This window comes from Carassius carassius, chromosome 20 (genome assembly GCF_963082965.1).
Source record: "Carassius carassius chromosome 20, fCarCar2.1, whole genome shotgun sequence".
Lineage (NCBI taxonomy): Eukaryota > Metazoa > Chordata > Actinopteri > Cypriniformes > Cyprinidae > Carassius > Carassius carassius.
In genome coordinates, this window is record NC_081774.1 from 7038660 (window position 1) to 7063621 (window position 24962).

The 24962-nt window shown below is 36.4% G+C and overlaps 3 protein-coding genes across 7 annotated transcripts in view; 2 read left to right on the forward strand and 1 right to left on the reverse strand.

Moving 5' to 3' along the window:
- The first annotated feature begins 1054 nt into the window (after window positions 1-1054).
- On the forward strand, window positions 1055-12259 carry LOC132096978 (HERV-H LTR-associating protein 1). Its single transcript, XM_059502655.1, has 15 exons — window positions 1055-1376; window positions 2561-2638; window positions 2720-2776; window positions 3119-3199; window positions 4256-4339; window positions 4472-4555; window positions 4674-4757; window positions 4917-4973; window positions 6145-6225; window positions 6331-6360; window positions 6581-6777; window positions 6809-7022; window positions 9046-9241; window positions 10345-10427; window positions 11890-12259. Exons 2-15 carry the CDS (start codon window positions 2563-2565, stop codon window positions 11931-11933), a joined length of 1368 nt encoding a protein of 455 aa, XP_059358638.1. The 5' UTR covers window positions 1055-1376; window positions 2561-2562; the 3' UTR covers window positions 11934-12259.
- A 423-nt stretch (window positions 12260-12682) lies between these two features.
- Window positions 12683-20986, forward strand: oc90 (otoconin 90). Of its 3 annotated transcripts, XM_059501393.1 has the most exons (16): window positions 12684-12872; window positions 13562-13624; window positions 13757-13952; window positions 14413-14519; window positions 14987-15109; window positions 15181-15246; window positions 15512-15562; window positions 15936-16052; window positions 16196-16303; window positions 16940-17029; window positions 17123-18193; window positions 19239-19340; window positions 19522-19693; window positions 20058-20164; window positions 20254-20561; window positions 20610-20986. In XM_059501393.1, exons 1-16 carry the CDS (start codon window positions 12830-12832, stop codon window positions 20688-20690), a joined length of 2805 nt encoding a protein of 934 aa, XP_059357376.1. In that variant the 5' UTR covers window positions 12684-12829; the 3' UTR covers window positions 20691-20986. The 3 variants fall into 3 exon arrangements, with proteins under 3 accessions (XP_059357377.1, XP_059357376.1, XP_059357375.1); XM_059501392.1 differs by having other exon boundaries at window positions 20254-20986; XM_059501394.1 differs by lacking the exon at window positions 16196-16303 and having other exon boundaries at window positions 12683-12872; window positions 20254-20986.
- Window positions 20987-24194: 3208 nt separating this feature from the next.
- Window positions 24195-24962, reverse strand: part of LOC132096172 (protein EFR3 homolog A-like) — a 39982-nt gene continuing 39214 nt past the window's right edge. For all 3 annotated transcript variants that reach the window (XM_059501405.1, XM_059501403.1, XM_059501404.1), the window contains one exon: window positions 24195-24871. In XM_059501405.1, the coding sequence (XP_059357388.1) occupies window positions 24766-24871 (106 nt within the window). In that variant the 3' untranslated portion in view covers window positions 24195-24765. The remainder of the gene's footprint in view (window positions 24872-24962) is intronic.

A 24962-nucleotide genomic window follows, 5' to 3' on the forward strand; every position in this document is an offset into this window, starting at 1 on the left:
TTTTTATGTTAAATCTTCAAATTGCACCAGTTAGTAATAAAGATATATTAAAATATACATTGCATTTTGTTCTTGTTTAATTAGAAGTCCTTAATTATGCCTTTGTTTAGAGACAGATGCTGCTGCATTTAAGTCAGTGTTGTTGGGGAATGTTACATTTGAAAACAAGTAGTAGATTTTGGAATACAGCTAGTTATGCTACATTATTACTTATTATTAAATATAATGTTTATTGTTGCACAAATGTATGTAATACCATCCAAAGATGTGTAATCTGTAAGATATTTCATGTTTTAAAGATAAAATAACTGTTCTATTTTAATTAATTTTTAAACATGATTTATTCCCATGATGCAAAGCTGAATTTGGTGCTCAATATTTCTTATCAATATTATATAGGTAACTGCTTAATATGTCTGTGATAAAATATTTTTTGATGAATAGAAAGTAAAACAAAAAAAAGTTATTTACTGTGTTTGAAATAGAAATACTATAACTTTTTAAATGTCTTCACTGTTATTTTGCAATAAATATTATGGATAAAGAACTTGAATTTTAGCCAGAAGGAATGGTTTGAAAGCAAAACCATTCATTAATGGACTGGTTTATTACTGTACATTTAGCATCTCCTGGCCACCAAAGAGCCAGTCACTGAGTTCAGAGTTCAGCAGAGTCGCAATAACAGAATATAGCTGGAAATATTGTGCCAAACACAAGTAGAGGGGCTGTTGTGGGAATGGCCCTCTGCCTAGTTCTTGGTCTCCAGGACAACAGAGTTTCCCAGGCCTTGCGCTGTCCCAGAAACCATACGCTGCCAAACAGAATGTGCATGAGAAGAGAGGCTTAGTGTACAGGACATGGGATTTTTGTATTTAAAGAGTGGCCAAAAGTGTCAACTTAAGGGCTTTTTGGAGAGCTACATCTGCAAGAGAAAATAGGCTATACTATTAATTCAGCCAAACAAAATGAAAATTGGCTTTTGGGGATGTTTGAAGTCATTTGACATTGCATCTGAAACCATTATAGTGAAACCGGTATGTGTGTGAGTTTGTATAACTGTGTGTTACATTTAGCAGAAGGGAGAGAATCTATATCTGTGAGAGTTTCTTTGTTTGTGATTGTGTGTGAGAGAGAAAGAGAACGATTCTATATCTGTGAGAGTATCTGTGTGTGTGTGTGTGTGTGTATTGGGCTGAGAGCAGGTCCTCTGTGTTTGCCAGCTGAGCTCAGGTGACACACTGGAGGGCTATTACAGCCTGTTGCCCTCTCCGGGGACCATGATGCCCTGCTGGTTCTGTGTGTGAGTGTGTGAGAGACAGCGGACAGCGAGCAGACGGCTGTCTGTGTCCTGCAGTGTCTGTGTCTCTCTTCTGCAGGTGAGTGTGATTTGTTTTTTGATTGTTTAGTTCACACTCTTCCTCTTCCTGGCACTTTATATACAGTGTGCACTTTTATGCTGCTTAAACCTTTTTAATTTGATTATTTCTGGTGTAATTTTAGTTTGCATGAATAATTCTGTCTTTTGGAAATTTTGAGATATGTATAATAATCAGTGAGTTGTATGTATTTATTTTTGTATTTAAGTATTTATCTATTTATGAAAGTATATTAATTTGTAGTTCCAGTTACCGAAAGACACACTTTAGTTGCTTTTTTGTTTTTTAATGTCGATTTCACTGGCGGTAATTGTCTGCCATGTCAAATGTCAAATATGCCTAGAAAAATAACCGGATGAAAATAATAAACTTCTGAAAATTATTTTTCACTCTCTTGTTATCTGTCTATTTTCTGTCTATATTTGTATTGGAATTAGATGAGGCATCTTTAGCCAAAATCTGAAAGAAATCTTTTCTGTAGCTATTCCAGGCCAGCGTTAAAAGGATTTTTGTAGCTAAATTTCTCTAGAGGATTGAGCTGGTGCTGTTGTGGCGCTACTAATGAAGTCTTTCATCTTTAATGATATTTGTTCAGCAGTGAAAGACTCATTTTAACTTGTGAACATCATGGTCTGTGTTCAGAGCTAGAGAAGAGCCGCTGATTCAGGCTAATTGGGTTTGCAGTGACTGATCCACTCTCTGTGGAGATTAATTTGAAGTGTGAAATCTTGTCACACTTAGCAAACATGTCCAAACCAGAGAGGAAAAAAGTCAATATTTATTTGTATTTTTAATCATATAAATGCAGCCCTGGCAAGCATAATATAGTGTGTGTGTGTGTGTGATATTTGTGGAAAACAAGTAATAGAATAAATTAATGTAAAAAAGCTCTCTTTTTTTAAGCATTGTAGAGTATTTATTGTCTTAGCATATTTTCTGCATAATTTACAGCTATTTTTTATATGATGCTGAATAAATAATAAATGGACAAAATGTTAGGCAGTGCAGTTCACATGCATTACTCACCTGTAGAGGGCAGCACAATATCAGCTCTGTTGGTGAAATCTCAATTCATAAATGTATGTTCTCATTACTGTGCATACACACTCTTGTAGGCTATGTAATTTACTCAAGTACAAACCATTCTAAATATGAAAGCTGTTTTTACTGTGTTTGTTTTGCAGAGATGGCAAAACTCAAAGTAAAACACTGGATCAGAATATGTGTTGTCATAGTAACACTGTTCCTTATTCATACACAAGGTTAGTAACTGTAGAATAAAGAAGGCAATCTTTGCATTAATATATCTGCTGGTCAAGAGGTAAATAATATGTCTTCTTCAGTTATAAGACAAAGCAACTTGATCCGCACAGAGGAACGAGAGCTCCTGGTGTCAACAGGTAACCAATCAGAGTCTCTCATGGAGGACAAGCACCAATCAGAAACAATCATCTGAACAGGACAGAGCTCTTAAAGTACAGATAGGCTGTTAAATGCATGAATCATTGTAATCTTTTTATATGAAGGGTTTAAAATGCTTTTACTTATTCAGGCATTTAGTCCTAATGATTAGGTGCATGTTAAATGATGAATGTGGTGAAACCTGGTAATGATGTTCATGTGTACAGGGTCCGCTTCTGTGTATGTGGTTTAGGAGGATTTTACAGGGGTGTAAAGAATGGTTTGTAGATCAAAAAATACCTTTAGCATTGTATAAATCAGTGTAATCTTCATTTACACAGAAATCCCAGCAGAGCACATTGACCCCGCCTCCATAGATCTTACTGGACTCGTCAACTCACTCATCAATGCTTCACAACCAGGTATTACACACACACACACACACACAATGGAGGTTTTTTTTTTTTGGGCTATGGGCCCTTTTATATCCCAGGGGTTCATTTTTTTTATTAAAATGTATGGAAGTCACAATAAAACCATTTGCAAACTTTGCACCATGGCTTCGTCAATGAATAGTAGTTTTTTTTTCCAAAGGTATCTGCGACTTCTTTCACTCAGAATTCTGACTATTTCTCATAAAAAAACTTTAGATCTTACGATTTGTACTTTTTTTTTCTTACAATTTTTTCCCCCTCAGAATTGTGAGACAAACTCAAAATTTTGACTCTTGCTATTCTGAGGTTACATCTCACAACTTTTCTTTTTTTTTTTCTTTTTTTTTTTTTTACAATTTCTCTGTTTTTATTTGAGATCATTCTCTTATTTAGTATCACGCAATTCTAGATTTATCTCTCACAAAAAAAGACAGTTGCATTTGTTTTTTTCATTCTGTGGAGGAAACAATAGTATGTGTGTATATTCTGTTAAAGGTAGGGTAGGTGATTTCTTAAGGCTAGCGATAGCAAGCTAGCTTGGAAAGCAAAACCCCACCATCCCTGTTTAATCACTGCAAAGCCACACTTCCTTCAAAACACAAGAAAGCAAACAGGAAGATAAGAGATTGCATTGGTGTAGGACTACCCAATGAAAACACTACAGTACAAAGCACATAACATTACAATAATATCATCTTTCATTCTTGCTGGAACACATTGATGATGTATTATTTCAGCGCAAAACAGGGTGCGCAGACAAGACAGCCTATCATAATGTTCGGACCGAACTTTTTGATTGTACGAACATTCTATGGTCCTTATGCCTTCCACAGACAATATAAATATATATAAATAAATGTAGACCACTTAACGTAGTGATTGCTATCGAGATGTGAAGAAATATTCAACAAGTATAACAAACTGCTTAAAAAAAAAAAAAATTAAGTTAAGTTAAAAAATGTTTATGAACCTAATCACCTACCCTGCCTTTAATAGACCAAAAAACAACACACACACAAACATCTCAAACTCTTGTGTTTTCAGGTTCACAGCATCTTTTCTCCTTACTCAGTGTGACGTCACACAGTTCACTCTCTCTCCAGAAGCTCACACTGCTGGTCTATAATAGTAACTACCCTTATCCACACAGCCAAATCATACTGTAACTACAGCACCAGTATGGCACAAATATGATATGTAATTCTGTGTGTGTTTGCATGCGTGTATCTGTGCGTCATGTACACATGTATGGGTGTGTAGTCTCAGACTTTCAGGACATTGAGAGCAGTGTATTTCCCTTGAGATACTGTTACTGTCTGACAAACAAGACCAATGACCTCACAGGTGAAAAACCTCCTTCATTATATGCTGATTGCCTATCTATCTATCTATCTATCTATCTATCTATCTATCTATCTATCTATCTATCTATCTATCTATCTAATCCCTCAAATTTTTTCAGATTTCACAGCTATTCTGCTGGATGTAATGGGAAACTCCACCAGTTCCTTGCAAGAACTATTTAAGTCCAGCTCTATCCTCTCTGGTAAAACACCAACTATAATCACCTACACACATATACACACCTGTATGCAATGTAGTGCATTGCACTAATGTACTATAATGTTGTAGTGTTGGTCCTCCTAACATACTATATCAGTGTCATTTTGTCTGTGTGTGTGTTCTATTATCATTATTCTTCCAGTCAGTCAGAAGAACAGCTCTGACTGCATCTATATCTGTGTCATGGCTGGAAAGTCAGGTGAGTTTGAGTATGCATACACTTTTTTTTTCTTTTATTCTCAAAGGTTTAGGGATGTATTCATTATAAATGCCACATTTCTTTTATTTCCTACAATATTTTAACTAATATATAAATGTAAAAATGCAAGTAAATTACAGAAGTATTTTTATATGTGGGTTGTGCTTCTGAATTGCTCATCTCCGAAAATAATTTAATCTGAACAAGTATTTTATCTGAAGCTATTGTTCTGACCAAATGAAAATGCAATGTTTTATAATAAATCATGTTACTGATGTTTTAAATCTAAGATAGCTTCAGTCAAAAATACTCATAACTAGCATAATCTTAGTGCAATTTAAAACAACAAAGGAAGCTCCATACTGTAGATATCTGAAACAGGCGAAGAAATGGGCTAATGCTGGCTATCCACTGAATCACTGAAATGACCTGACAGCAGAAAAAAAACATCTCTGCGTCAGTCTTTTCTCTGGTCTCCACTTCTCTAAAGCTGTATTATAGCCAAACCGCATTCTTTTTGTTTGTGGACACATGCAATCACATAAAAACAAAGATTATGTAAATTTCCTGTGAAATCGGACCTGACAACTCAAATTATATATCATTGTTGTACGTTTACTGTTGTGAATCGGGGCAAGTTAAGGAGACAGTTTTAAACACTCATGTCTTATGTACTTGCTCAGTAACATATTTTTGTAAAAAAAAAGTTACATACTGCAGCTTTAATGTTTATTATTCAAATCATTATAAAGGCATAATTCACCCCCAAAATTTAAATTGTCACCATTATTCATGTTTTTTCATTACAAAACCCCAATTTCCTTTCACAAAAGCATGTAGAAAATAGCAATGCAGATTTAAGTAATACTTTTTCTGTATCAGTCCAAAAACCTCGCTAAAACAACTTGGAGAATTATGTTTGAAATTATGCACGATTTATTTTATTATTTTATAAAACCAAAAACGCAAAAGAAAGATATTATTTCTGAATTAATTTAAGATTAAATAAGTAGGCCTACACTCTAAATAACTTTACTAATGACAGTTATTCCTGCTCTCATGCACGTTTTATATGTTAAGTGTTAAATGAACTAGGTTATCAAAATATATAAATGTAATAAAACAAAAAAAATAAAGCAAAACTCAAACTAAAATAAAGGCATGTGTTCAGACAGTGATCTGTCTCAGCTCTGGGACATGGGCTCAGTCAGACCTCTGTTTAATCAGACCATCACAGAAGAAATACCCAGAGGTACAATCACACACACACACACTTACATTTATTACTCCATTTAATTATACATTTAGAAATGTATTATTTAGATTCTATGATTTTTTTTCTCCTTCTTTCCTTTAGGTAACATGACATTCCCATTGCTACCCTTTGGTAAGTGAGTTCAGAGAGCATATTATTGTTTTATGAGTGTCTGTTGTTAGCTATGATACAATACACTGTATTGTGTGTGTGTGTGTGTGTGTGTGTGTGTGTGTGTGTGTGTGTGTGTGTGTGTGTGTCTGTGTGTGTGTGTGTGTGTGTGTGTGTGTGTGTGTGTGAGAGAGAGAGAGAATATAAACTGACCAATAAGAGCCCTGTCTTACATCTACAATAGTGTGGCATGATCTTCCAAACACCAGTGAACTGGTACTGTGGCTGAAACCCAGTACAGATTCCCACAGGAGCACAGGAGGTATTTTGACTATTAAGGAGTTTGGTGTGCTGAAGCAGACAAAAATGAGCCTTTTCAGAGACAAAAACTGCTTCAACAGCTTGATTTTGTATTATTCCCACAGTACCAACCTCTACAATGACATCATCACCTCTTATTAGATCAACAGCAGCTCCTGAAACTACTGTCACTGTGACGACCCCCACAACCTCAGCCACTAGTCATCTCACAACTGCTGTGATCACCCAGCCAAAAGCTGTAATGGTAACCACAAATACCATCGCTCCAATGATGACCGTGACAATTTCACTGCCAACGCAGAGACAAACAACTACGACAGGCATCCAGCCGCTCTCTAAAGTATCTCATACAGAAAAACCAGGCAAGACCCTCCATTACCACACACACACATACACACGCAAAATGGAATCTGACATTTTTGACCTTTTATTCTGTTAAAGCGGCAAGGCGGCACAGCGGTGCCTGAGCAGGGTTAATGTTATTGTTGCCATGACAATGATTTGATTTGAATGGAGTCAGGCCAGAGCCACTGATAGTATCCATAGCAACAGTCCATTATTTTCCCTGGAGATTGTTTTGATTTGTCTGGGTCAGGAAGGTTAAAAGCCCATTAAAAATCAATATATACACACTTACGTCTGTCTCATCGAGTCAACACAAAGAGGATGCAGCATATGCACGCTATGAATCATAGACATCTGAGCTGATTTCCTGCTGTCCATGTCAACAGCTCTCAATACAGGTGCCCTCATTCAGAGTTGAAGACATAGAGAAAGAATGAGAGCCCTCATCGACCCCTTAAGTGGACATTTATTCCTGCAAACTAAAATAGAGTTGACCACTAGATGGCACCATAAGCTAATGTAAAATGTGCAGTTGTGTACTGAGGTACTGTAGCTTCTTACAGCATTGCTAACATGTGAAGCGCATAATTTCTGCACCTTTAGCATCCCTAAATAAAAACAAGTGGGCCTATATCTGTTTGACTTTTACTAGAGTAATAATTTCATCAGAGTATCTGTACTTTAACTCAAATACATGATTTGTTGACTTTGTCCACCACTGACAAGTAGACATTTCCGAGTTAATTTAATCTCTTTATCTAGATACTGTGAGATGCATGTGAATGTTTGTTTGTTTGTTTTATAATGACGGCTTTAAAGTGTTCAAAGTTCAGTTCAGTGTTGGGAAGGTAACTTTGGAAATGTAAAAGGTTACAGATTACAAGTCGCCCTGTAGTGTAACTATTTCAATTACTTTATAAAAAAAATAATGCAACTAACTACATTTGGTTAGTTTTTTGATTACTGTAATAATAACAACTCCATAATCATCGGGAAGAAGGAGGCGGGAACCGGCGGACAAATCAAATGAAACTTTAATAAATCACAAACTAAAACAAAACAGCGCACCAGCCCCTCACGGACGACTGATGCGCACAAAATAAAACCAAAACCTAAAACAAAGCCCAGGCCTGGTCCTCTCTCATCCTTCACTGTCGTCGCTGCAGTTTTATATCCTTCCATCTCCTCCGTGGGCCTCGAGACCGGTGGGTCGAACAGGTGTAGCTCATCTCCAATCACTCCACCGGCCTCGCTCCCACGTCCCTCGGCCCCGCCCCAATCGTCACAATTACTTTTCTAAATTTCTAATGTTTTCAACTGTAAATAATTGACAAACATTTAAAGCAGGCAGGGTTAACCTTACAGTAGTACTCATCACTGATCAGACTTTCAAAATCCTTCATTACTTGAATTAATATTACATAAAAAAATATATTTTTAAACTTAAATTAAAAGAAATTAAATCTGTGCGTGTGTTTGCATGTGAAAATATTCATATGCAGTCCCTTTTGTAATTGTTAACATTTTCATAAGTAACTGTAATTAAATTTTTTTTTTAAATTCTAAGTAACTGTAACTGATTACAGTTACATTTATTTTGTTATTCAATTACCTAATTCTATTACATGTAAGTAGTTACACACCAACACTGGCTCCTACACTACGTATGTACACAATTGCAATAAAATAAAGTTACCTACATGATAGCGACATTGATGAAACGTTTATCTTTATGTTAAGTAGGCATACAAATGTCTTACTTAAAGTAGTATCTGTATATTATTCTGGAGAAAGTATTCATATAAAAAGTAAAATATCTATATAGAGCCAACTGAGCAAAGCAATGTGCTGTGAAAATGTTCCTTTTCAAAAAGCACTTGGAAATATTGAAATCCTTTCATATGGTGCATTATCTTTTTTTTTACAGGGAGAGTTTACTTCAGTTTACATTATAACTTATCATATTGATCTTTTCTACATTTCTTGAGATGTTTTTTTTTTCTCCCTCAATCTTTTTGTGATATTATTTTTTCCTGACAGGATGTCCATGGAGAATAGAGCTATTTCATCAAGCAAGTGAGAATGTGGACCTGAAAGAGACCCTTGAAGAGGAGCTGATCTGGAGCAGGGTTACCATCAGCTCAGTGAAGCTGCAGCCGTGTGTGCTTGAGCTGTGCAAGTTTTACACTCAGTGTGTGTGCAGAGGATTCAGTCACAGAGCAGCAGCGTTACAGCGGTACAGCACTGCAATACCACTCAACAACTGTTTAGGCCGTCTTTTAAAGACACAAGATGGGCATAAATAGTAGATGCATGCTAGAACACTTGCAAGTTCAGTGGACTCCAAAAGTCTAAATTCACATTGACAGTCTGAGAATTAAAGCGTGTTAATAAACCAAGATTTTTTTTTTTTTTTTTACAATATTTCTAAGTCACTTAACAAATGTGTGACATTGACTTAAACTGAAACACACAAAATATATTAACTTGAATTCACATGCTGCTGTCATTAAGGCAGTAATGAACATTCATTTTTTCACTAAAAATATTACATTTTACAAAAGTTAAAATCAAAACAGTTTTTAAGCATTAGTGGTCTCTATGGAAGCCTGTTTCCGCCACTGAATAAAAAATAAGAAAGGTAATTGTAACTTTTTATTTCACAATTCTGACTCTTTTTCTTTGATTTGCATGATACAACCTTGCAATTCTGACTTTTTTTCTCAGAATTGTGCGAAATAAACTTGCAATAGCGAGAGAAAGTTGCAATTCTGAGAAATAAATTCAGAACTGCAAGATAGAAACTCACAATTAACTTTTTTTCTCAGAAGTTTGTATCTCGTAATTCTGACTTTATAACATGTAATTGCGAGTTATGAAATCAGAATTGTGAGATATAATCTCGCAATTCCGAGACAAAAAGTCACAATGCTGAGAAATAAAGTCAGAACTGCAAGATATAAACTCACAATTAACTTTTTTTCTCAAATTTGCAAGTTTTTTTCTCACAATTGTGACTTTATATCTCACAATTCTGCCTTTATAACTCGCAATTATGAGTTTTTATCTCACAATTCTGACTTTATAACTTGCAGTTGCAAGTATATATCTCACATTTTTTTGAAAACAAAAGTCAGAATTGTGAGAGAAAAAGTTGCGATAAAGGTGTTGGAAACGGGCTTCCATAGGTCTCAGACTTCTGGACGCCACTGAAATAAATTCACAAATTATTCAGTTTTGTTAATAAAAATGAATAGTATCGTGGAGTAAGACAGTAATTCTGTGTTTCCTGAATATTGTTGATGGTATAAACAATATAGTCAATATTTTGTTCTACAGATATTGTGTGGATAGTCATCGCTGGTATGAGAGACACACAGCAGAGGTCTGCAGTCGTATGAGGAGAGTCACTTTTTCCAAAAGTGAGTTACACAACATCTAATTCTAACCCTAACAGCAAACAAATCAAAACATGCTATCATATAATAAAATATACAATCAGATTACCATATACAAATATACATCACAGACCTTCACTAAAAGATCATTAAAATCATCAGTGGCAACAGAAAGAAATTTGAGATTATTGAAAACCATGTATCATTTCTTCTACAATACTGTAGTTTAACAAAGTTTTATTCTTGTTCTTAGTGCGGCTGAAGTTTTAATATCCCATAAAAGGGTCGTTACTATTATCATTATTATCTTCATTAGAGCTTCTCAGTGAATTGCTCTGGGTTATTTAAAGCTACTGCTGGCTGTAGTTAAACATGTGTCTGAGCAAAGAGACAATGGATGTTTTCCTTGATGAGTGAATGACTAAGATCATTTAATCATTCCCCCTCTCTCTCTCTCTCTCTCACACACACACAGGTCACTGCAACCTCATTAAAGGATTTGTTTCTTTGTGTGTCTGAATACCTGCATGTGGGTCTTTACTCATTAAAGAATTTGTTTCTGTGTGTGTCTGTGTCAGAATACCTGCATGTGGATCTGTACTCATTAAAGTGTGTGTGTGTGTGTGTGTGTGATCCCATTAAAACATTCTTCCTACAGAAACTAATGATGTGTAAAGTCGGTCTCAATGATGGTGAAGAGTGTGTGTTTTGTGCTGGACAAAAATAGAATAAGATGAAATAGGCTGCAGACAGACACTTGATTGTAGTGTGTCTTCAGCAGTGAAACAGAAGAATAAGTCACAGGATGCTGCTGTTAAACATGTTTATAGAGTCCAAGGGGCATTTGAGGCCACATATAGTGCCTTGTTTACCTTCCACACTACCATCCTCAAATATAATTTTCTTATGTCAGACATGAGCTGATGAAGCAGAAAAGCACTAATAATACACCAGTCATCTAAGGGTAAATCCTACAGGAATATGTACAGAATTTAGAATCAGTCCTGAAAGATCCTAATGGAATCAAATAAGAATAAAATGTCCTACAGGATGACATTGAGATATTGAGTATTCTCTATAGTAACTTTACTTGTATTGGAATGTTTTGCTACTGAATAGCAATACAGGTTTTCTTATGTGAATTATAATGTCATATAGGACAATTTATTCTATTATTATGATAATCTTATTAGGAAAAAAAGCATTAAAAATGCTAAAAAAAACAAATCCAGTTATAATGCTTTGGGAATGTTTCTTAATCATGATAGGATAGACATTTCAATAGGACTCCTGCATATGTTACAAATAAATTTAAATTACAATAAAAAAAGTAAATTAGTGTTTATCCAGGAGAGACTTGTTTAATTTGTCATATTACATTTTTATGAAAGATTACGACGACAAACATGTTTTAACTTCAATTTAAAGTTCATACTGAAGCAATTTTTTCACTAATAAAATCACAATCTCTTTCTCTCTCTCTCAGATCTGAAACAGAAATGTCTGGCAAAAATGTGTGTGAAGATGTAAGACAAGACTTCATTTGCGGGTGACAGACATCTGAACCATCTCAACTGAAATTTATGTACAGTATGTTTAAGAGAAACTGGATTTTGTTAAACAATGAACTGCATTGTTGTCATTGAATCTGTATAGTCTATGCATCTAGTGTCTAAATTGCACTTTGTCTCTCCTGAATATAAATAAACCAAACATATTTACCCATGTTTGATTTTTGATGTAGTGTTACTCTTACAAACACAAAAATCATCTGAAAGAAATAAATACCCCTAAAATGGTGAACGAGTTCGGAGAAATGTTCATTAAATATTCAGTACTGAGAGGTATCACTAAAACGTGTTGTGTCATTAAAAATTGACTAATACACCTAATATTTGTGCGTGCTGTGTATTTTTAGAGTTTATTCGAGTATTGCCTTGTTAGCAGTAGCTTATTTCATACTCACTAGAAACCAAAAGGACACAAAGAATGATTTACAACCCCCACTTTCTGTTTGATCCTTACCTGAGTTCCTGTCCACACACACACAATGGTCAGTTGTTTAAGGAGGTAATTTCTCAGCTGGGGTCAGGACCTTTACCCTGCATAAAAGAGAGCTATAGAAGGGGTGTGTGTGTGTGTGTGATCCCACTTCATCTCTTCATGTGTGACCTGATACAAACCTAAAGAGTGTGTAGTTCCTGCATTTTGCCCTTTGACCTTTTAGAGTGTCCTAAATAGGCCTTTGTTCATTTTGGGATTATTTTCTCATCTCTTACACGCACCTGCATTAGAAGAAGATTGCGAAGCACCGAGTTTGGATGTATGTGTTTCCGACTGCTGAAGCTCTTGGTTTGGCCTCTTCACTGTGCTGGACTGAATAGGAATATTGGATGGTACAACTGATTGTTTAGTAGCAGATAAAGATGAAGCCGCTGTATCTTTTTCTCCTCTTCACCCTGCAGAAAGGTGAGAATATGCAAACACTCTTCTGTCAGAAGCAAAGGTGCAGGTGAAAGTGAGTTCATCACCTTGGAACTGAAATTTACATGATAATTATTGTTAGTTCATACCATTTTTATATGCATATTAGAATGATTGAAGGATATTGTGACACTGAAGATTGGAGTAATTGCTGGTGAAACTTCAGCTTTACCATCACAGGGATAGGAAATGTAAGAATATTTCAAAATAATACTGTTTTTTATTTGCCAGTTATTTTAACAGTCAGTATTCAGTGATACATTTTTTTTTGTGAAACTGAGTTTAAAGTTTAATAAAGTTTAAAATTTTTAAGTTAAAATTTCTTTCAGATTTTTCAAATTAACTATTAAAATATTTGTATACTGAACAGTGTAGAGGGCCCTCACTTCCAAAGCATTGGATTATATTAAGTAAACTGAGATAAAGTTTTTTATATATATATTGTTTATATATATTTATATAGATTGGCCATCTAAAACAGGCCTATGTATTATGTGCTAGACAGTCTAATTTACTTATAATTTCCTACCATTTTTGGGGCAAAAATTATAATATTTCTGTTGACATAACAGTACACTGCATTACTCTTATTCAGTTTATTGCAATGATATGGAGATAACTTCTGAATTATCTATGACAACACACTGATTTAAGATCAACTTTTCTCTGTGCAGTTCATGGCACTGATGTTTTCTGCCCAGAAGCAAGTGACCTCAGTTCTGACGAGCTTCTGATTGGTGAGTTCCTTTAGCAATCAAACAAATGACCAGGAGAAATGATTACGGACACTTTATTTATATAAAACATGTGTAATATAATTAGATCACATATTAATCGTTAAAATATATATGTGTGTGTGTGACGTCCAGGTTGTCTGGGGGTGCGGTTCACCTGGCTGTACGCTGTGTTTGATGACCTGCGGTCGGTTCTGGAATTCACGGTCAGTCTGCGGTGTGAGACCGGACTCTGTCCCGCGGATATCGACAATCACGGACATTACTGCAGCAACGCAAACACACGGGACACCGCGCGCAAACACGTACAGCCTGCCGACACACTCGACCGGTGAGAGATGGGAAGCGGATGGAATTAGACTCAGGAGGGGGTAGAAAGATTTTAAATGGATTTATTAACTTCACAGTGGAGTCCTTGCGCGTGCGTGTGCATACACACTCATCTCTTGCTCTCACCCTTCTTTCTGTCTGTTTAGCTGCTTCTTTATGCAGTTGGTGAAAGGATATTAAAAATAAAAACAGGCAGAGCAGTGGTGTGTAAAAAAACAAACAAACACTCACTTTATATTAAAGTGCATATATTAATATAAATGCACACATTTAAATATGATTTGATATAAAGGCACACACATACACAAACATGTGCAAGAATAATCTATGGTGAGATCAGAGGACCATAATGTTTTCATTTCCTATCATTTTTCTTTTACCATCCTATTTTCTGTGAGGCTGTAGGCCTGCTATAAATAAAAATATATAAATAAATGAAAATGAATGTGATTGTGTTGTAGGTGTTGTTTTACCCACTGGAGATGTTCTCAAGAGCTAAAGGAGAGAAACTGCAGTCGGAGGATACCAACATACAACAACTACACCTGCAGCTACAACTCCAGCTGCGGTACACATATTTTCAAACCTTTTTCATGGCAGATTTGAGCTTTTCAAAGAGCCTTAAAAGGAAGTTTTTTTCCAACTAAGAAATAAAAAAAAGATTTGTACGATATGCATATAGAGCGCTGTTTTGATAACATCATTGTGTGGGTTTTAAATCACCCTGGTTTGTGACAAAATATATATATATATATATGTATAGTTTTGAAACATTTAGTTCGTCATGACAATCTTAACAACTCACCTTCTAATAATTTTGAAACCTAACTACAATCGGCATATGTAAAATGCCCAATGATGTAAAGACAATGGAACCGAAAGTGCTGAAATGCTAATTTGTTTCTGGGTTTTGGCCTACAAAAGCGCTGTCTATAGAGTTGCTAACCAGTATAGTATTTATATGACATGATTAAGTTGCACTATTAAGTGGAGAAAACAGTTGGTTGACCTCAATTCTGTATCCATCGTTTGCAGATATGTTGGATTTCTGTGAGGAAGGATTCTGTCATTGTGATCAGATGGTTATAGACTGCATCAGCTCCAACCACCCAGTCACAAAACAGGTTGGAGGTAACCAACCAATCACAGCACAAACAGGTAACAGCAGGTGTGTTCAGAAAAATATATTACATTACATAGTTTTTATCTCTCTTTTATGTCCCTTTCAGACTCTCCCTTTGTGACGGATCTACCTGATAATGATACCGATATTAGTGACATGGTCAATGGAACAGGTGAGGCTGTTTAGACCCATTAGTTCATGGTTTCATCCTTTTTTTGTTCTCTTCATTGATGCCTCTATATCTGTAATAGCTGGAAAGCTTTATACAGTATACTGTAAATGACTTGACTTTCTAGTATTAATGAAGGGACTTGTATACTTGTCGGCCCAAGCCATTTAAAAACATTTTTGAGGGAAATAATAGATTATCCAAACATAAGAGAATGGGAGAGAGATTTAGTTTAGCTGATCATCTAACAGTGTGGTTTGTGTCTCAGACAGGGTGGAGCTTTCTCCATCAGACATCGACATGGACATCATGTTCTATGGTAATGCAAAAAAAAATACAGGGTCATTTAATATAAACAAATATACCAATAAACATAAATTCAGCTTTGTATCACTGGAATAAACCCCATTTAAAAAATGTTCAAATAAAAAAACAGTTCTTTTAAATTGTAATAATATTTCACAATATGACTGTTATTGACTGTAATTAAATCAAATAATTAGTGGTGAAATATTACAATAAATATGATCACATGCATTCAAGATGAAAATCCAGCTGAAATTTTGCATAAGAAAAGTTTGTGTGTACATGAGAAACCTTTAGCAATTATTAGTGACCAAGATACACTCTGTTCTTAATGGATATTTTTAAATATCATAAAAATTCCTCCCTCTTTTACTCTTTTTCTTCAGGAGTTAATGGCACACTGAATGAGACTATGACTAACTTCAACAATGAGTTGGTGCTGGTTAACGGCTCTCAGAGCAGCAATATCCAGAGCACAAAGTACCCTGGGATATTTCAGTCAGGTAAAGCGCTTCACTGAACTTATATTTAGACTCTTTTCTGTAGCCCAGAGGGTGATTTTCCCCTCACATCGCTAGTTCTGAGAACTCCAGTAATCCTCAGCTACCTATAGACTTCACCGATCTAAGCTGAACCTCGTCTTCAGGTCCAGAGGAAGAGGAGAATGAAGCAGCAGAAAGAGAAATGGACAGAAACTCAGAGGGAGGAAGTATAGTTGAGAGAGAGGAAGAGGAGGCAGTGGAATATGAGGATGGTAAGAGTGTCCCGTTTTCTAAAGCCTGAGTTACAGCCTCAGATGCACTGCGTTGATTTATGCATTTCAAGCTTTTAGCTAGTCACAAACAAATTTATCTCAAAAAATTATTTTATTAAACATTATAGTATATATATATATATATATATATATATATATATATATATATATATATATATATACATACACACATACTATAATGTTTAATAACATAATTTTTTATTGTGCATTATATTTTTATATTTTGACTTTTCAATTTCAATTTAATTTCTTTTTAATTATTATAGTTATTCAGCTTTAATTTATATTTATTTCAGTTTTAATTTTAGTAATATTAACACTTCATCTTTAACTTTTATTTTATTTCTGTTAGTTGACCAAGGCAACATTTCAAATTTATGTGTACATTTTAAAGTTACATTTTTGTAATGTTTTATTTAAACTTTAAAAAAAAAATCATACTTTTAGTTGTAGTTTTAGCTAAAAAAAACAATCCTGTTCTGAACAGCACAAAAGAAGATATTTTGAAGGATTTTTCAGTTGTTTTTGTTTGTATAATAAAAATCAATGAGGACTAAATAATACAACTATTATAATATATAAATAAAAAAATGAAATCCACTTTCTGTATTTTAGCTACTGCTGTGCTGTGGACAAAAGAGCTGGGCAGAGACAAACAGGAAGAAAGCCCTACAACCCACAATGCAATGGTTTGGAGCACAAACAGTGAGCATTTAATTTACTGAAAATTAATTTGCAAATGACCTCATTATAACATTCAGTATGTTTTCTGACTGTAATATTTTGGTTTTATGACAGGTGAGCTGACTACTAACATAGCGCTAACAGCAAGAACAGAAACACAGACCGTCACAGAATCACCAGATATATACACAAACACACACACTCCTCACTATACACCCCACACAACACCAACGACTCACACACAATCGTCTGAGGATGGGGACGACGATAGTGATGAAGACGCACTTCAGTCACCTGCAAGCAACACTTCAAAATCTGTCACACACACACCAGCACATACTACACACACATCCGGTACACATAATACAACTAATGACCTAAGTGACGTCGCCAAACCATATGTCAGCCCACCTTTACACATCACAACAGAGGAAACGAGTGATGAGTCACAAGAGGAGAGAGAAGAGGAACAGGAAATGACAGAGAGTGACATAGAAACAGAAGGACATTCAACAAAAGCCAGTCAAAGCCCTTCTATAGTTCTGATGACCACACCCACTAAAATAACAACCAATCAATACTCACATCACAAAACAACCCTGTCAACAGCTACCAATAAACGCACAGTAGCTGCAATTACTTTGGTGCAACGCACATTAATGAAAGGAAGTGAGGAAAAAGAGATATTGGAGAAGAGTGAGGAAGATAAAGAGAGTGATTTAATTGGCGACTCTAGCACAACCAAACCGACAACTCAAACACAAGCCAACACACAAAGTAAGGAAGATCTAGAAAGTGATAAAGAAGATGAATCAGTGGAAACCCAAACTACTGTGACCCCATTCGGGTTCAGAGAGGTCCGTCCATTCACGTGGATCATTCCAGCACTGTTCCCTAAACCTCACAGCATGTCACCAAGACCGACAGCTCATACAGCTGCAAAACCAACCAAGAACCACAAGACCACATCGACTGCTCCTCATAAACCCACAACGTCAGACCTTTCTGTTGTTGAAATCGCGCCTCGTCCCCAGAAACCTCCTGCTCTGGATCGTGCACCGTCACTGACCACTACAGCTCAGCAGGAGTCGGCCGAGGAAGAGGAGCAGGAGAAAGAGGAAAAGAACCAGGAGAAAGAGGAAGAGAATGAGCCATCTGACAGCTCACAGGAATCGGAGAAAATCGGTAATATTGACAATTCACATAAAAACAATATATTATTTAACCAAGCAAGACGTGTTCCTGATTCAACAGTCTGCGAAAATGGTCAATTAGATTGATATAAGGATGTGATGACGCATTTTCATAGTAAACCTTGCAATATTTTATATATGTTCATTTAAAAAAAAAAATAAACCAGTCATAAGGGGCAGTTTTTAGAAATTGAGTTTATATATAAGCTTTCCATTGATGTATGGTTTATTAGGATCGGACAATATTTGGCCAAGATACAACTATTTGAAAATCTGGAATCTGAGGGTGCAAAAAAATCGAAATATTAAGAAAATCACCTTTAAAGTTGTCCAAATTAAGTTTGCAATGCATATTACTTATCAATTAAGTTTTAATATATTTACAGTAGGAAATTTACAAATGTCTTTAATGGAACATGATCTTAATATCCTAATGATTTTTGGTGTAAAAGAAAAATCAATTATTTTGACCCATACAATGTATTTTTGGCTATTGCTACAAATATACCCCAGCGACTGGTTTTGTGGTCCAAGATCACATTTTGATTTATAACACTATGCTTTTGTTTTATTAGCTTGGCATTAATTTACAGAAAACTTGTTAACGCTGTTTCCAATAAAACGGATAAGGGAGTTATGGCAAATTTGACAAAATTTATTTTGTCTTTGAAACACTATTTTGGATTTTTTTCTCTTGATACTGGGGCAAACTTGGGGCTCAAAAATTATATTTGTTGTACAGTAGTTTCTGTTCATCACTATAGAGGTTAACCTAATTATGACCACTTTCACTTTGAAAACCCCAGAACTGTGAAAAGAGTCCAAACTTGTTTGTGAAATCAGAGAAAAATGATTGGTAGATGATAACCCTGTTCCTAAAATCCAGTTGGTTGATTGGTATGGTAATGTTGTAGCAGGATGTTCATCCAAGAACTCGTCCTGCTTGGGTAAATTAGGTTAAGCTATTCTCCAAACACTCCTGCACATTTGTCTGTACTCCAGAGAAATCAATGTGTGTATTTGTGTGTGTTTCCCAGAGTCTCACCGGGTCCGGAGACGGTCGGCGCCGCTCTTTGCCTGGTCTTTATTGGAGGATGCTGGACTGTCAGATCTGCAGCAGCAGCAAGACGACTCTGAAGGTGAGAAATTTAAAAAGTCTAATTAATGCTTTAGTACAGCTTAAATCAAACTATTATGCATGCAAACATACTTATATTGGATAAGTAACAAACAGACGCAGAAATGATGAGAGAGAAATGCAAGATGGCAAAATCAAAGAAGAGTGGTTGCATTAATCTGTGTGTCTGTGTGTGTTTGTAGAGTGCAGCACTTCTTTCCTCCAGTACAGTGCATCTGGTCAGGTGTTGAGGGACATGTCTGCGCTGGGGGAAATGCTGTACTGTCTGACCGGACGATGTCCTCATGAGTATCAACACTACGGCTGCTACTGTGGACAGCAGGGGACAGGAAACCCAGTGGACCAGTTGGACCGGTCAGAACACACAAACACACACATCTTTACTGGAAAAAAATGCTTTTGTTTAAGTTAAGACAAGGAGTTATCAAAAGTTTGGATACAGTTATTGATCAAATGCAGCCTTGGTAAGCAGAAGAGACGTTCAAAAACATAAAAACTTTTGAATCTCTCTACATCTAGTTAACAAAAAACACACAAAAAAACACTAAAATCTACTATGTATATGCTATAAAGAAATCAATCTTTTATTTTTATCAAGCATTTAAGCAATCAAAAGCTTTATTAAGATTGTAATAAACAAATTGAATTAAGGGTGTCCAAGCTATTGAGTGGCAGTGTAGAGTGTCCTGAGTCTGTCCTTGACGTGTCTCTGTGTCAGGTGCTGTTTTCGGCAGCAGTGCTGTTTGGAGCAGCTCGTTGTTCTGGGCTGCAGCAAAAACCGAAAACTCAGTGCTCACATCAGCTGCCACAATGGAAAGCCTCGATGTATGGCATCACACTCACATAATGCATGCAAAAACATTTTCTTCGGAGGTCAGTTTTGTGTTAATGATTGTGTTGTGTATGTGTTTCAGGTTCAGGTGTGAGTGTGTGTGATCGACTGCAGTGCGTCTGCGATCGATCAACTGCCGAGTGCATGGCGGCTTCACACTTCAACCACTCGGTCACCTCCTCGTGTTCTGGGCCCCGCCCACCGTGCCGTCATAATAAGCCTCATTCTTCAGCACAATCAGCCAGTCAGGACTCCAGTGAGGAGAGCAATGAAAAGACCCCAGCTCGGCCTCAAATGAACTCACAGAACCAATCAAACAAACAGCCACACACACCTGCACTCGACAAAAACCCCACACACAGCAAACCAGAACTGGAGGAGGAGGAGGAAGTGGAGGAGCCAGGAAAGGAAGAAGAAAAAGAAGAGGAAGAGGAGGAGGAAGAGGAGGAGCCAGGAAAGGAAGAAGAAGAAAAAGAGGAGGAAGAGGAGGAGGAAAAAAAAGAAGAATTGGAGAAGTAGTTCTATAATTTTGATATTTTCAGGGAGCTTTCAAAAGAAGAATCAGTCAGAAAGGATGTCATGCACATTTAATGCAAAGTTAAGCTCAGTCTGAGCTCACTCAGAGTCCAGCGACCACAAAAGATCCCCCAAGATCTGCTGCTCCTCCTCTGCTGGTGCTTAACCTAATAAAAGACTGTTTGTATGCTGGATCATAAATGCCAGCAGTTAAATTTTTATATATCTCAGTATTTCTTTTTATCCCCTTTTAACTGATGACTGTGTAATTAAAAATAAAGGCATCTATTATATAAAAATTGGTTTTTATTTAATTTAGTAATTTTAATGCATCAGCTTAAACTCATTTTAGATTTTTTTCAAGAAAAAAAAATCTTATTTTTCGTTTTAAGTTTTTCATCTTATATTAACATTTTATTTTATCCATCCATCCATCCATCTTCTTCCGCTTATCCGGGGCCGGGTCGCGGGGGCAGCAGTCTAAGCAGAGAACCCCAGACTTCCCTCTCCCTAGACACTTCCTCCAGCTCTTCTGGGGGGACACCGAGGCGTTCCCAGGCCAGCCGGTAGACATAGTCATTCCAGCGTGTCCTAGGTCTTCCCCGGGGTCTCCTCCCAGTGGGACGCGCCCGGAACACCTTCCCGGGAAGGCGTCCAGGAGGCATCCGGAACAGATGCCCGAGCCACCTCAACTGACCCCTCTCTATGTGGAGGAGCAGCGGCTCTACTCTGAGCTCCTTCCGGGTGACTGAGCTTTTCACCCTATCTCTAAGGGATCGCCCAGCCACCCTGCGGAGAAAGCTCATTTCGGCCGCCTGTATCCGGGATCTTGTCCTTTCGGTCATGACCCAAAGCTCATGACCATAGGTGAGAGTAGGAACGTAGATTGACCGGTAAATCGAGAGCTTCGCCTTGCGGCTCAGCTCTTTCTTCACCACGACAGACCGGTACATCGACCGCATTACTGCAGAAGCTGCACCGATCCGTCTGTCAATCTCCCGTTCCATCCTTCCCTCACTCGTGAACAAGACCCCAAGATACTTAAACTCCTCCACTTGAGGCAGGAACTCTCCACCAACCTGAAGTGGGCAAGCCACCCTTTTCCGACATTTTATTTTAGTTTAGCTTATTTTAAATTAATCACAAATGACAAGAAGGCCAAAAAACAAACAAAATATGTCTAGACGAATGTCACAAAAAAAGTAAATAAAAAAAAAAAAAGGAAATGATTGCATAAAGTGAACAAGAAGCCTATTTGTATAAACATTCTTGGAATTTTCACCCAATTCTCAGCAGCCGCCTTTAATGTAATGCAAAAAAAGTCATTTTCAGTTTCTGTAATGTGAAATAAATTATACATTATTTAAATATGATTTAAAAGTGCATTAAGGTACAATTGTAAGCATGCATCATAGTAGTTTTCGATGTTTTTAATTTAAATTGATTTTATATATATATATACACACACACACATGTATATATACATATAAAGTGCCTTCTTTGATGAGAATTTACAAAAGATAACAGAAACCGTAAGTATTTAAATACAAAATCTTTATTAAGACTTATTTCTCGTACATAAAATCTCATTGCACATTCATGTGGCAGACACTGTCAGTGAACCTGAATATGGCTAATTAACATCGAGATTTCATGGGAACTTCTAAAATCATGGAGTGTAACACTGCAGTGGTTCGTACCATTACACATTTGAAATCTAACATGATGCATGTAGACATACGCCTGTCTTCTGGACTATCTTCACACAGAAGACTACAAAACCATTTCTGAAAACCATATCGAGACATCACGATCAACCTGAAACCTAACGCATCTTATTCTTTACCTCTCTCCCATTCAAACAGACAAAAATAAAAGAGAAATTCATTGTTGAGTTACAGATAAAACACAATTTAAGATCAGTTTCAGACAAACCATGTGATAATTACTAAAGTACAGTTAACTTCCACTTATGGATGGAAATAAAAACATATCTTGTGAATTAAACTAAAAATGATATTTGCAGTTACAGTAAGACCTTTAACAAGATTTCCCTTAACTGATGTAAAACAAAAACGGCAAGCAGAAAATAGACTTCTTGTATCCCTTTGACACACACACACACACACACATCTCTAAAGGTGCATTACAGATGTTTCCTATTTTATATTACACTAAAAATATATTGCATTATTCTAGAAATGATTTATGATCTTAAATTTTTACAGAAAAAAATGTGCCTGATTTCATCACAGCATTTTACGCATATTGTCGCAAAGCAACTTCTATTGAAATTCAGCAAGTTACTGAGAGAAAAACACAACGGCAAAAAGGTCAGTTACTGACTATTTCCTGTCCACCAACATTTTGTCCCAACAAATCCTTCCATTAACACTTCAAAACATGTCCTTTAACCGACTGGACAGATTAGAAAATCTTCCACCTTGCAGTCATCAATTTGGATATTATGGAAATTATAGGAGACAAATAATTGATCCTATTGCAAATTTAGAACAAGCCACCTGTGAAGTTTTACCTTTAAAAAATTCAAGACATTCTATACTTTCTGTGCATACAAATCCCACAATGCAGTGCAAGTCTCTGGTCACAAACAGTCGGACTATTTATTTCACAGGCTAAAAAACTGGCAACAGCTTCGCATCCATAAGTCTGCAGAATAAACACCTGACCGTTCACTTGCAGTTCCATCCACAAAAATACATTCAAAATACAAAACACAAGCCAATCATATGACAACAAACCCCCAGAATCCATGAAAAGCACCTCAGAATCAACCAAAATGTCCTAAACGGTTGTGCATAGACACGTTTCTACCAGCTAAACGCAACTGAAATTGATCACAGCTCTCACCACAGGAAGCACAGATTATGTGAAACATTTCCAGCAAAGGATTTCAGCATCTAACAGTCACAAATAAATCGTAAGAATTCAGCATGACACATTTTGTCCAAGGTAGATGAAAAAAAAGTTACCTGAAAAGCAAAAAAAAAAAGGAAACACATTTGAACGCCCATGTGGCTCAATGTAAAAACCGCCGGTTGATGAATGCAGATCATTTAAATCACTGATATCCATAATTTTTCTAGAAACTGTTCTGAGGTTTGAGTTCAAAAACACTGCGATGTTCCCGCCCTCAAAGGAAATTCAGTTTCTGATTGGCGGCTGTGTGTGGCCATAAAGAAAGATCATGGGCGGAGCTCTTTGGTGATGAAAAGCAAATGTTTTGGTATCTCTATACAGTGAAGGCAAAATGGAGAGCATAGTGATCACTAAGAACTCTGGGTGAACAAAAGCCCCGTTGACATCCACAACATCGAAGTTAAAGGCTAATTGTATATTAATAAAGGCCTACACTAACAAACGTTTGCAGTGAAACATTGGCTAAGCCATGCAGACAGAACACAAATAACACTCTGCAACTATCAGCAACCATTTCATCTAAAAGTTATATATATATATATATATATATATATATATATATATATATATATTAGTCAAAAATAGCCTATACTATGCATTATAATCATTTATTTAGGAGAGATTCAAATTATCTGAAATCTATTGTATGTTCAAATCTCTGCTGATGATGGTTTTGAAATGATTTAATGAAAATAAACTAGCACTTAAGCTAATGCTAGCTATTAAGTTAGGGTTGTTTTCTAAATGACTCTTATGAATCAATACATTAAGAAGCTGAAGAATCAAGTGTTCAAAAGACTCAGTTTGATTCCTAGAGCTGCCTTTTAGTGCAAGAATCAAACTGAAAACCACACACGTAAGATTCACATGATTCTACAGAGCTGGTGTATGATTGGACAGCTGGTTGTAAAGTCTGCGTCTGATTGGTGCAGAATAGAGGCATGAAGCGCCTGTCCAGTTCGCACCCCTTCTCTCTACTGGACATGAATGTATGTAACATTTAGTGAAAGGTACCTAAAGAAGATGAGTGGTTTAGGTGAGCTCAAGGTCACAGGACCAAACATAAAGTGTCATAAAGGTCAGTGGTCACATGTCAAGCTTAAGTCTGTGTGATCGAGTTAAGGTGAAAGATCGTGGTTCAGTACACGCAGAGGTCAGGGAACTTCATTTCATAGACTGGCACAGACTGGTACTGGGCATGGCCTGATGTCACCGTCACGGTGCCCGAAGGGCTCGGGGGAGGGCTGATCAGAAACCAAACAAAACAAGCAATCAAATGTCAGTTCAAGCTGAAATTTTTGATGACAAACAGTATAATATTTTCTGGAATGTCAA

Excerpts from the sequence above, each read along its gene's own strand:
- LOC132096978 (XM_059502655.1), top strand. The coding sequence starts at position 2,563 with ATGGCAAAACTCAAAGTAAAACACTGGATCAGAATATGTGTTGTCATA. Across the intron at positions 3,200-4,255 it reads CATCAATGCTTCACAACCAG|GTTCACAGCATCTTTTCTCC; the intron begins GTATTACACACA and ends TTGTGTTTTCAG. Across the intron at positions 6,226-6,330 it reads CACAGAAGAAATACCCAGAG|GTAACATGACATTCCCATTG; the intron begins GTACAATCACAC and ends TCTTTCCTTTAG.
- oc90 (XM_059501392.1), top strand. The coding sequence starts at position 12,830 with ATGAAGCCGCTGTATCTTTTTCTCCTCTTCACCCTGCAGAAAG. Across the intron at positions 14,520-14,986 it reads CAGCTACAACTCCAGCTGCG|ATATGTTGGATTTCTGTGAG; the intron begins GTACACATATTT and ends CATCGTTTGCAG. Across the intron at positions 17,030-17,122 it reads AATGGTTTGGAGCACAAACA|GTGAGCTGACTACTAACATA; the intron begins GTGAGCATTTAA and ends GTTTTATGACAG.